This window comes from Caloenas nicobarica, chromosome Z (genome assembly GCF_036013445.1).
Source record: "Caloenas nicobarica isolate bCalNic1 chromosome Z, bCalNic1.hap1, whole genome shotgun sequence".
NCBI classification, from domain to species: Eukaryota; Metazoa; Chordata; class Aves; order Columbiformes; family Columbidae; genus Caloenas; species Caloenas nicobarica.
Window position 1 is genome coordinate 86,158,953 of NC_088284.1, and position 13,522 is coordinate 86,172,474.

The 13,522-nt window shown below is 40.3% G+C and overlaps 1 protein-coding gene across 1 annotated transcript; it reads right to left on the minus strand.

Moving 5' to 3' along the window:
• Window positions 1-653: 653 nt before the first annotated feature.
• ATP6V1G3 (ATPase H+ transporting V1 subunit G3) lies at window positions 654-12,577 on the minus strand. Its single transcript, XM_065656716.1, has 3 exons — window positions 12,296-12,577; window positions 4,300-4,400; window positions 654-1,099 (listed from the first exon to the last, which is right to left on the minus strand). Exons 1-3 carry the CDS (start codon window positions 12,375-12,377, stop codon window positions 926-928), a joined length of 357 nt encoding a protein of 118 aa, XP_065512788.1. The 5' UTR covers window positions 12,378-12,577; the 3' UTR covers window positions 654-925.
• Between the last annotated feature and the right edge of the window lie 945 nt (window positions 12,578-13,522).

Here is a 13,522-nt window from a genome sequence, read left to right on the forward strand (position 1 = left end):
GTGCCTCCCATCAGCCCCCCCGACTCAGTAAAATTTGTTCCAAGGGAAATCTGTGCCGTTGCAGAGGGAAGTATTACCAAAGTCACGTCGGGTGACAGAAGTGAGCTCTAACTGACACCGTTTCTGTGAACAACCTGTGGATTTAGGTACCATTTAGCATGACTGCCATAGAATTTGAGCCCAAAGATTCCTGTGCTTTCGATATAACTGTGGAGGTAATGATGGCTGTGCTAGTTTGCACCTTGAATCAAAGCGATTTTGTAAATAATCATTACTCCTGTTTTCATTTTTCAGACTTCACAAAGCTATGTAAAGCTTGTGGTGTAGTTAAACAACAGGACAATATTTTGAGTATGGCTTTTGAACATAATTCTGTACAAGTCAGCTATATTTTGCTTTAAATTAGCATAAAAAATTGAAAATGTTTTGACCTATTCTTTTTGAGTAAAAGCTGCAGGTTCCTATATGTTCCATATCCTGACTGCTCCACGTGTCACAAGGAAAACAGAAATGCTTTAAATTTTTATTATCTTCTACTTCATGTGACTTGAAGTACACTAAATATTGGGATAAACAGACTTTATGTAACAGCACATCCCAGTACAGAACATTTTATAAAAGAAAAGGAATAAAGACTCCCACTGAAAAGCTGCTGGTGTCAAATAGTAATTTATTCTGCTGTGTCTGACTTGCCCCGTCTAAATGACAAGGGCTGAGCTACCAACAGGAAACAATGTTCCAACAAATGCTTGTGAAACCCTGTGTACTTCTTGTCACATCCAAAGCTTATGTAGAACTGTGTGCTTTTGACTTTAGTGTTCTTTTTTTCTCACACATACAGAAACAATAAATGGGGAAATATTTATCCTTATCAAGAAAGAAGGCTACTTCTTACAAACATCTTTCCTCAGTACATCAATGAATCTTAAACTGCGTGTCTGAAGTTTGGGTGAACTTCAGGGTTGATGTCACATATTGTGTTCAAAAGCTTTTTCATCATGCTCTCCATGTTCTTGTGGTAGCTGCTGGTGAGGTTTCGGATGGTTTCTGTTGTTTGCTCTTCTATTTTAGCAGAGAGGTTACCTTGGGAGCCCATTACCTGAAAAGCAGAAGTCATCTGAGCAAAATAAAGGGTCATATATGACTATGTTTATTGTATTTTTCTTCATCAGCTAGCATAAACATAACACAAACACATCATAGTGCTTCCTAAGAGTAAGGGTATGATCTAGGTTGAACTATACACACGAAAACAGGATTAAACGGAACTCTTTCATATGCTCATTAGCAATGGGAATCTCCCCCTGTAATGAAAGTTTCCCAGATCACTGTGGGAACAACATTCTACATGTTTTGTCTTTTATATCGCTCATTTTAATTTGTTTTCTATTTTAATGACTAGTTAAATAAGTTGTATCACCAGTGTGCTGCTTGGCCTCACTGAGAATGAATGTGAGTGCAGCTACGGAGCAAAACATGGGAAAGGCTTCCTGACAATGCATAATTACAGTTTCAGAGTACTTGAAATGTCTTCAGCAGTTAGTGATGTATAACCCTCCACAGGCCTCAGACAAGGTCTGTTAATGTTGCATTTTCTTATCTGGCAAAATACCAGACAGCTTCTGGCACGGTTAATATCAGGACAGTCGCTTAGAATTTAATTGACTCTGGACTCACTGAACATTTTAGCAAGGTTGTGTTACAAACAGATGCATGTGTTCCAAATCCGTGACTTTGCTCCCTCCTCCCCCACTGCCCCAACATCCCTTGAATTCTTCCCTTATGGAAAAGTCCTTCAGATACCAGCAGAGAAATTGGTTTCCAGCTAAAGAATTCCGCAGGGGAAAGCAGAAGACGTTTCTGCACGCTGACAGAGTAAGAAAGAAATAACTAACATATTATTCCTGTTCCTGCCATGGTTCTCTGGGGTGGACTAGCAACTGAAGCTAACCTGTGGTGTTAGAAACAAAGAAGGAGTCATTCACTTTATTTTCCATGTAATTTCAGCCGAACCTAATCCTTAGAAGAAGGAAAAACAGCTGAGTTAAGATCGTATGCACAAATCATCTTTGCAATTCTATTCATCAGTACCTGGCAATGTAGTAAGAAGTTTGTCTGTAATCCAGATGTAAAATACTTTCCAATTTGGAAGAAATACAAGACATAGACATAATTGTAAATATCAGGAAAAGATTATCATTTTCTATAGTAACTATTTTTAGCTGGCATTTTATTTTAGCTTTTATGCAAGTTGTAGTGTCTCATGTGGGAAAGATTGTACAGCTCAGACCAGATTTATGAAGCTGATATTTCCACTGGGGGAAAAAACTTTCTAGAGATCCCAGATGGCTGCATGTTATCCAGCTACGAAATACTTTTGAAAAACCTCAAGAAAAGCATTATAATTTTAAGAAGAACCTCTGTAGACGTGGAACCTGCTCTCTGAGTTGATGCTAATACTGTAACTTAAGATAGATTCTTAATCTTCTAAGTATTTTTTCCCCTTTTTCTGGTTCTGAATTTGAAGAGCTTTTTCTTGTCAGAATGTAGACAATGCTTTGCTTAGTCTATGATTTCTGCTGACCTTGAAGGTCTGTCCTTTATTTTGCCCATACTGGTTTTAGGTTAGTGTCATTTCAAAGTCGTTAAAATGTTACATTGACTTGGAAGCCACAAAATTTGGAACTAGGCTTCACATCTCCAAAGTTTGGTGCTCTCAGACTATGAGTACAAACACCATGAGCGCTAGCAAAATTGGTTTGAGATCTGGGCTTAAATTTTGTATGTTCTAAAAAAAAAGTTTTTGCATATTGTCCCTTTAACCTCAATCATTATTTTGTGTCCTACTGTTCTGGACTGACGTGGGACATCTCATAATATGAGAAAATTTACCCCTGTTTGGATATAGCAACACAGAATTGGAGGAGGAATAGCATCAAATGGAACTGTGACAAAGCATTTAAAATACTTTTGTCCGAATACCGGAGCCAGTCAGGTGAACTGGGTGTCAGACTTCCCTCTGCACTGGCTTAGCTGGAACTCCTGACTGCCTTCCAGGCACAGGTTAATAATGATGACATTTGTCTGAGTAGATAAATGTTCGACATAATGGGGTCAGAGACTGTGAAGGAGGACTGCAATGATCTTGTACAACGTGCTGTCATTTGAGGAGCAATATGTGCTCTGTCCTGCCTGTGTAAAACGTTCAGTCAACAAAGGGCAGTCTTCCCTTGCAGCTTTGATTTCGTTTGTGATGAAAAAATTGAGTTCACACCACAGCAACATCTTTTCCGCTCTTTCAAACCTAAAACAAGAAGTCTGGCTTGACTGAAAAGGCGAACGAATTTTAGAGGTGTTTTCACTTTATTTTAGTGTCAGTAAACATCTGAAATTGTACATACGAGATGATTCCACCTGGCCTGGCTGTGTGACAGTGTGTCTGTAGGCTGGCAGCGTGTGTTACAGAGACGATGTGTGTATATCTCTTCCTAAGGCTTATGATCTCTGCTGGAAAATGTTTTGTGTGAAGTGTGACTGAAATGACAGGTTTGTAAAGCAGTTTTTATTTGACCTTGTTGGCTTTTTTTTCTTTGTGGCTGCTTTTGCACATGTAATTTCCTTGCCTTTGCGCAAAACAAACAGGGGAAAAAACGAACAAAAATTTAAGTGGAAGGTCACCGAGTAAAAAGAGAACAGTTTGTTGAGCCTTCATGAAATTACTAGAGAAAACTGCAAGAGGGCATACATGTATAAAATGAACTGCAATTCAGGTATGAAAATATCAGCCAGACCACTTTTTACTGGGAAAATGGGGTGAAAATCTCCAAAGTTTGAGTGATTTCAGTTCATCAAAGATGTAGTCTTGTATGCAGTCAAAAAAGTCAGCTATAGTGGAATATAAAGAGAAAGATTTCAAATCTTTGCTTTTATTAAAGTATCCACCTTACTGAAACCTCCGCTTTCAAGACCGGAAAGAGGTTTGTCTGGATTAAAGAAAGAAGACCCAAAGGTATTTTTCCTTAAGGGAGATAAGTCTTCAAAGGACATGCGTGAACCAACTACAGAATCTGGACAAGTTCAGTGGTGAAAGTCCACATGCCTTCTACAAATGCATTCAAAACCTGTGAAGAAGTCAAAATGGAGCATACATGCATCACAAGTGACGTCTGTGTGATAGGTGTGTTCATTCAGCATGGTCAGGTTGGTTTGTAAAAGTCTCCATGTAACACCGTTTGAAGCCATTTGTTTTACCCTTGGGCATATTGAGGCTGCAAAAGAACACGCAGGTTTCTTACTTACGTTTGTTTGCTTATTCCTAAATTCCTTCTCCCTCTGTAACCGGTAGTGGTCTACCTCGGCTATGGCTTCTTCTTTGGCCTGCTTCAGCCTCTTTCCCTTTCCTAATACGGGAAGAAATGGGGATTTACTTCACACTTGTCACTGTATCTCAAAAGATGAATTTCTCTAAATCAGAGGTATTTTACATGGCACAGTAAAAAGTGCAAAGCCTCAAGCAAAGTCAACAGCAGGTCTGTTTGCACAAGAATGGTCAGACCAGCCAAAGTGATTTGGGTAGGGTACTTTTTGATTGAAAGCCAGTCATGCAAGTACCCATCTTCTGAAACCAACTCCCTGTGCAAAAGCACGCGTCAAAATGAAAAGCTTGTTGGTTTGCTAACAACAGAAGTCTTTTTGCAACTACACATTTTTGCATAACACAAACTATTTTTTTTTTCAATCACAGCTTGCTGTTTAAGTAATTATCTGTCTTTCCTTCATCAGCAATAGTAGCAGCCAGATAACAGATTTTAGTTGTCACTGATAGGAAAAGACGTTATTCTGTAAGACTTGCTGTATTGATTGGTTGCCAGTATCCCTTCATCCCACACCAACTGGATTCTGCTTAGAGCTGGCGGATTTCCAAAGTACTGCAAGACACATCTTCACCACCAAACTGAGCTGCAACCCTCAGGCTTTGTCCTCGTCTCCCCTACCCTTTTTCCCTAACATTTGTTAAATGCAGAGGTGACTGATTAAGAGAAAAAGGAGGTCAATGGTATTCTCTACCAATGTGTTTGAAAATATGAAAGTGCTTAACAAGTCTTTTTTTTTCCTGTTCTTTTTAAACATGAGGGTGATCTATAAAGTGGCATTTTAGCCTGTAGTGGAAACCAGAGCCTTCCTTCTGAACAGACTTATTTACATGCTGAATTTTGTTCACTGTGAGTAGTTACTTTGTCTTAGGTAAAACACTAAGGGTTTGTCAAACTAAGGCCATGGAAGTCATTGCAGAATGGGGCATAAGGTAGTTCCCAGGTCTAGCAGGGATGTTGTGTAAAGGAGTAGGTGGTTTGATGGGAATATGATGCTTAAGTGTTTACATGAAGCAAGTGCTGAAGATGTTGTAGCCACCCCTGGTGATGCAGCTCCGCTTGTTTCATGCAAAGTCGGTAAAGTTGCGTGGATCTCCACAGGGCTCTGCTACACTACTTTGTGGGGAAAAAGTCACTTTCTAGTTGATGAGGCTGTAAACCTCTTGCATTGAAAGTTGATATATTATATTTGAGACACCTGAGCTGGTGCTATTTTTTGGGGGTCTCCTTCTCCTGTACAGCTAGAACTTCAGGAGTGGGAGAGGTTAACCTTGCTCCCTTTCTCAATGGGAGCAAGGTCTCTGACAGCTGAAAAAATCTGCTGCTTAAATTACAATATTAGAAGAATGAGAGTGTAGAGTCTGGGCAACAGAAAAAGGCATCTTGATCTGATGCATAAGACATCCATTTATTTATTTACTTATTGCAACCTCCCACTTAACATCACTGAGCAATATGAATACTTTTGGAAGTTTTTCTGGTTTTTTTGGTGTTGTTTGTTTGTTTGTTTTTTACCTTTCCCTTCAAGCATGAAAGCTGAAAATGGTACCTTTTCTGAAATCCTAAGGAACGTTCTCCAACTAAGCCAGGAAGATGAGCATTAGCATAGCACAACCTGCTTCTACTGAGCATGGCACAAAGAGGACACTGAATGTTGGGAGGAACGCTGTTGGTTTTGGTACGTCTGAGATTCACCAAAAGCCTGGCTCAAATGCCTGATCCAGCGGCAAATTTTTTGCCCAGCTGACGGCCCCTTCTGAAGTCGTTATCTGCAGATTGGTGAGCAGAAGCAGCGAGATGCCTGCAACGTGAACTTCCTTTTAAAGTCTTGATTCTTGGACTGTTTGATTCTGTGGGTGTGCTTATTGTGAGATCTAAGGAGTGTGTTTGTAAAAAGGCTTTTTACAAGAAGGGAGCGACTTGGTGAGGAACCGAATAGCTTTGCTGACTCAGTTCATCACTGGATTGCTCTCTTGTGTAGTTAATGATATTACTCAGAGTCCTGGTGCCGCAAAGGCACTGGACTTACATATAAACTTATGTTTAAGCCCCACCATGTACTTTCCTAGGGTTTGTATCTGTTTGATAAGGGCCGATTCCCTCAGCTTGTGGCCCTCACTGTATGAAATCTTGGGGCTGGTATGTATGAACTGGCAGGTTTGTGTAACAGTCTGATGTCGGTCTGGACAACCAACTTTGGAACTGGGTTTAGGTCTGTATTTTGAAGTCACCCTAATTGTCCTCTCCAAATTTGAAGCTGATCAGCCTTTTATAGAGTTTTCCTCTAGGAGCTGGAGTGGGGTGATTTCTCTGGAGCTGGAAGTTGGTGGGGTGACTACGATGAAGCTCTGCCAATTTCCGCAGCTGAAGAACTGGATCTCCAGAGTAAATTAAATTATTTCAGAATCAGTGGGGTTTCAATTTCAAATTCCATCTGGGGGGCCATCTGTAGTAAATATGTTGGGTATTTGGCCACCAGACAGATAAATAAATCCATTTAAAAGGCACAAAATGCAGAGAGATTAACTGTAAAACAACAGCTCATTTGCCTCTAACAATGTAGCTAGTGAACCAAAAAGTATATACATATACATAGATGTCAAGTCTTGACAGTGCACTGGAGTAAGCACAATACATAGGGTGTCACTGTAGGGTGGCAGCCATTTCATTTTTCCATGTTGCCTTTAGGACTAGAACAGCAGGAACCTGCTGCTTCCTATTTAATTAAGTGGAAAAGCTGTGAGTAAATTACTGCTAGTTCAGCAACGTTGTGGACAGAATCGGCAACTGCCAACATATGCGATAGTGCATATGCTGCACCTGATTAAGTTAAGCAGAAACTAGAGCTTAACCTGCTGTTTCACTAGAGACAACCCAAAATTAATTAGTCAGTCTGTTATTAACCACTTGTCTGCTACCTTAGTTGTGCAATATGGGATTGCCTTTTCAAAGTCTCACTGATCTTTGGGATGGGATTCTCTGCAGAGCATGGCCGAGCTCAAATCAAACCTTACACAACGAAGGGTGGCAGAGCATTGACATTCAGCCAAGATCATGCAAAAGGAGGGCGAGAAACACAGGAGGATGGGCAAACCAACCTGAGCCTGTGAAATTTCCTCTAGGATCAGAAAGGTGAGGTACACAAAGCTCCAAGTTTGAGACTTTTGCCCCACGCTGTGGGATGAGGTTTGCTGCTGCCTCTTTGTCCCTCCTTCCCATCCGTGCAGACGGGGAGCAGCAAAGCAGCTGAACTCTGCCTGCTTTCCTTGGCCATGATTACGGTAGCCGACAGACTATAAATTTCTAGGCGTCACGTTAAATCGGCCAATTCTTAACCAACTTGCTGTGACAAGTCAGCCCTGTATCAGATTTTCTTACCTAACATGGGAAGGCATTGTTAGCATGGAGGAAGGCTGCCTTCTTTCTAGGTATTTCTGTGAATTTAATGACAAACCTAGCTCTGCTGAGACCCAAAAGAACTGGTGAGGTTTTTTTAGGTTGTTGGTGTTTTTTAGACCTTGCAAGAAAAAGACAGTAGAAAGCAAAAGTGTTGCATTCTAATTTGCTCGAACACTAAGTTATCTTACTTTCCAAAAACTGCTATGCTAAAATTGGCTTTCTGTTTTCAAACATATAATCAAGGCTTCTAGCTGAATTTCTGCATAGAAATAATGTCATATGAAGAAGGTGCCAAAAAATAATCCTGTTTTCTTTAAATAGGACCATTTCAGTTGTCTTCAAGAGTGTTAAGTTGTCTGCAGAATGGGATCTGGGGATGCTCATTTTGAGAATACTGGTTTGCACTTTTAATAAAATACAATAGAAGCAGCTGATCAGGATGTATAGCTTTTTCAGTAGATGAAACATGTCCTGGATATTATCCAAGAGAGTGCCATGAATATAATTCTGTTTACAACATCTTATTTTGATTAACATTTGTTTTTAATCTGATTTCCTGAAATATTTCACCTGATTTTTCATTTTATTAGGCACTAGAAATTCAAGCCAAGATATACAAATCTATAGGAAAACAAGTTTTGTTAAACCCAGTGTTCATGACACGTTTGTTTCCCTTGTTTTACCCAAAAGGATATTCAGGAATTGATTTTTTGGCTCTGACAATGCTCATTTATTTCTGGGATCCAAATTATGCTTAAGCAAAAATGATAGATAAAGCAGTGCTGTGTATAAAAGGCCAAAGGATTGCAGACTGTTTTGGTTGGTGTTTAATCAGTTTAATAGTTTCAGTCTTGCATGTGTGTATTTACCGACAAACTGTTAATAATTTGTCAGGTATAAATGAGATCAGCCAAGGATACGGTAAAGATATTGCAAGCTGGGATAAAGAGTATTGAGCAAGAAGTATGAAAAAGCTTGTACAGAAGAGCTTTAGCATGATATTTTTGCTTTGCTTCATGTCTATAATTATAATTTATTTGCTACTTTTTCAGTTATCCAAAGTGGACTTTTCATTACAAGCAGCTGCACATATGTCAGCAAAAACTAGACCCATTATCTGTTTATATACAATATTATGTGTGTTCATGCTAAATTTTGATCTGGTTATGTAAGTGTCAACAGTAAACACGAAAGGGTTTGCACAAGGGTAGTTTACTAATCACATTTCCTTGAAAATGACTTCTGGTTGTGTCCCATGAATCACCAGCCACTCGTTCTTCTCACGTTACAACGTAAATAGACCAGTTGGACCCGTTGGCCCTGGGCTGTGGCGCAGCGGCTGGTTTTGGTGACAAAGGGGGTCACGTGCGTGGTTTGGCGGGGACAGGCCGGCGTTGGCGCTCGCTGGCCGGGTTCCTGGCTCTCACCTGCCGCCCAGGCCAACAGAGCACCAGCCCCGAGCAGAAGCTGCTGACCTGAGCTGGTAGCCGGCGGGTCTGGGCTGGCGGTGTCTGGGGTGAGCAGTACATCCTCTCCTGGTTTCCCTGAGCTGTGTGCGCGCAGGGTAACCCATTGCACGGGGTGTGTGGGCTGCATTTTATGCATTTCCTTTTCTCTTTGTGCTCGGAGACAATCTACGCAATCCTTCATGCTGATCCAACTGCAGGATCGCTCTGGGAACGAGAGCGTTGAAGTAAGTCTGACTTGGCATAACCGAGTTTGGCAGTAAAAGAGTCCCTTTTGTCTTTGTCCCACAGTTTTTAAGTTATGCTGGTATAGTTAGGTATTTATGGTGGAATAGTAACATTGCTATGAAAATATTGAAATTAAGGACAACATGGAAATTTTTAAATTTTTTAAATTTTATTTTATAGCTTCATTGCAAACCTCTTGTAATGTTGAATATAGTAATGGTTGTCTAGGTATAATTATTTTGTTAGATTAGCTATAATGCTTGGTTTAGCACAAAATCCAGGGTGCACTACTCCTTAGAAAAACCCAAATCAGAAACATTAAGGCCTGACCTTGCTTGTGTGAACATGAGATCTAAAATCAAGAGCTTTGCTGTTGACACCCTAGCAGAAACTCTTGACAGTATTTAACATGAACAAAAAGATCTACCCAGGTCTTCAGGCTGTAGATGAATTTGCCGCTTCATTAGTAATTCAAACTTTCTGCCCTTGATCTGCTATACCTAGGAATAAAATCTCTTAATAATGCTTGAGGTTTTGCACAGGATCACACAGCGCTGCCGAGGCGGGAAGGGGCCTCTGCGGTCTGTCCAACCTCTGCTCGGGGCAGGCTGGGCAAGGGCGCCTTCATCAGGGCCATAAGGTTTTTTTATTTTAAACTTGTGCTCTTGCCTCTTGCCCTTTCAATGGTTGCCACTGAAAAGAGTCTGGCTCTGTGTTCTTTACCACCCCGTCCCACCTTCCTCCCCCTCAGATTTTTATGTATGAGAAGTTTTTATTTTCCTAAATAATTTTTATAAAGCGCAAAAAAACCCCAACCTTTAAAAGTAGTAAAGAAGAAAAACGTACTGATAAAATTTTTACTCTAAATATTTTTACTGATAGCCAAATTCTTAGTAAGTGTTTTTCTGTAGCTGCTGAATAACTCCGACTGGTGTGTTAGTGTTGAGGTGAGCACAGGCAGGCAGTGATTTAATTGAAGTTTCTGACTCAGAGGGGTCTGGAAGATAGCTTATCTGTTAGAAGCCCTGTGCTTATCACCAGCACCCTGTGTGGGGCTGAGGTGATGACAGGGGAGTGCGTTTTTTGCAGAGTAGAGTGATTGCACCTGTAACTGTGTCTGGCTTCTCCAAGACACTTATCTTTGATCATTACTTTTATGCTTTAATGCTACTTTTCATTTTTGGAGTTCCTTAATTTACAAACTCTCTTTTTAACTGGCTGTTTTAGAAAAAGCTAAGTTGTCTTTTTCTGGTTTTAAAAACAAACCCAGATGAAATGAAAACAACAAAAAACCCAAACCAAGAGCGAAGGCTGATCAAGCAATCGTAGCTGAAGGCCCCGATTCTGCAGCCTGTGCTCAGACCAAGCTCCCACTCGCTCTGTCCTGCTGTGGGGAGCAGCGTTTCCTCTGCCCCCCACCCACCCACAGCACCGCCTTTGGCTGCATAAGGGTCAAATCACTTATTAAGTATTCCTTGCTTTTAGGCTGGGAACAGCAATGCCCAAAGGCTTTCTTTTTGTGAGCCTTCCGTTTTATGAACACGGGAGGGGTTTTTTTGTTTTTCTTCCCTGTGTTGCTTCTGCAAGGCACAGGCAGTGCGTGGCTGGGTGCTCAGGGAAGGGGTATTGCCTTTCTACTTAGTTTTTTGTGCTGCTCTACAAATTAACACATCACACTAATAATTAATGAACACACAGCAATGTGGATTTGTGTGTAGAAGGGATATAGAAACGACACAAAATATTTTTGTTTAGCTTCTATTCCTCCTTGGAAAACAAAATATATTCCTCCATCACACTCTTCTCCCCATGACATCATCTTCATGCATTTTAGTTGAGTCCTGTAGGACAATATTGTTTCCTGCTGCTGGTTTCTAAATCTAGATAACTCTGTGAAACAATATAAATGTTTCAGTGCTAATGCAGGTGAGTGACTCGTGGTTGGTACCTGGTTTCAGGGAAATATTTTGCATCGAATCACTGGTAGATGAATGCAGAAAATGAAGGAAATAGATAATGGAAAGACTCTGCTGGGAGAATTATTTATTTGATTTAAATCTAGCAGACACCTTTATTTTTATATTTCTTATTATTTTTTGCTTACATATGACTAGAATAAAAATATTCGAATTTATTATTATTGGACATCTACACATGCTTTGTCCTGGGCATTTAGGCATTCAGTAAACAAGATGTTTATTTTAAATTGAACATTTAATCACTTGTTGATTATTTGTGCTATGCGATAACATTATATCAGTGATCTATTATAGCACTGACAGAGCTTGTGATGGGAGCATGACTTCGATTACTATAATTGTGCTGAAGTTTCCCTTTGTTTTCATATAATTTTTTTGAGCACAGCTGAATTAGAAAGCAAGTTACTAGATTTTGTAAGAGGAACACTGAAAAATTTATACAATACCTATAAAGAGGAATAGAGAAGTTTAGAGTCTGGGTCTCAATAGCTGGCAGTCAGAGGTGTGTCATCTTCTAGTTTAAATAGCTAAGGAAGCCTGTAATTACATTATTGCATTCAGATAAAACAAGAGTAAATCTAGCTGACAGGAAGAATATAACAAAGAAAACCTTGTTTAATGTAACAAGGCATGTGTGCGTGCACACACATGCACACAGAATTTTAAGCAAACGCTGAAGTTCCGGGTTTGGTTAAGTGCCTGGCTGCAGCACTAACGCAAGTGAGAAGAAAGAATGAGAGCAGCACAGCCGTGATGTATACAGATGAAATAATGTTGTTTTTCCATGAGACACTGTAATTCTGAAGAGCTTACAGTTGAAAACTACAGTAAAACTAGGCCAGTTACTTACTTTTTTTGGCCTCCTCCACTTTGTCTTTGGCACGTTTTTCTGCCTGCAAAAGCTGCTGGATTCCCTGAGACTGGCTGGTCATGCTGGTTGCCGGGCCAGAGCACTTCTGCGGGGACCAGGGCTCGGGGGAGCTTTATACAGCTGCCAGCTCTTCCCTGTGCTTTCTGTTCTCTCTGTTATTCCAACAGCCTCCCGGATTGCGCCCAGCCAGCCGGCTCTGCCTGGTTGCTGCCGGCTGAAAAGGCCTGCTAGTGCAATCAGAACAACAGCAGCAAGGTGGAAAGGAATGTTCTCCCCTCCTCAGGGTCACGGGAAAGCTGAAGTGTCCGATTAACACGCTGGGAAGAGCACTCCAAGTGGCTTGTAGTTTAATGTGTGGGGTGGTTTGTTTGTTCGTTTTGGTTTACTATTTTATTGCTGAAGCAGAATATAGTTGGTTTTGTCAAAGCAACTGAGGAAAAAAATGTTTCTTGGAATTTCCTTTTAATAAAGCTTTCCCTAAATGTGAAGAATCAGACTCAGTCAACAAGTAGTTCTGGTTGAACACCTTCTGTTTGGTTTTACTTCTTAACGTTATTCCTTAGAGTTTTCTCACTTAAAAAAAAAAAAAAAAAAATCTTCATTGGGAATGAATTTGTTGGGGACTACAGTTCAAAAAAACCGTGTGGTGGTCGTGCGCTGTGTTTTAATCTGCCACGTGGGAGCTGAGTGCTGTGGTGGGAAGCTGTGGGATTAGCTCCAAGATCCAGGCTCTGGTAAGGTGGGACTGGTGGTCTACGTCATACTTTCAGGTCCTAAAACGGACAACAGTCTAATGAACATGTGAGCGTGGCTGTGGATGCACATCCTGTTCCGTACGGTAAGAGAGGGTCTTGTGTGCTGCTGCATGAATAAGCAGCATGTTCGTATTTTGAATCCTTATTAAAAAGAAAATCCATTGTCACCAGTACTTTACACATTGCACAGGAGGGGAAGATGCATAATTAAAAAATATGTATATATATATATTTTTTTAATACTTCGTTGTGTGAGTAAAGCATATTTTTATATTGCAAATTCTTCTGACACAACTGTGTTGGGACTAGAGATCATCTTGTGATATAAAAGGGTTTTTCTGGCTGCGATTATATATATACACACACTTACACGTATAGAGGTATGATTTCTGCATACCTATTATAAAATAAGTATATATAAAAATTATTTGGTGCTCTCTGCTAATGGCCT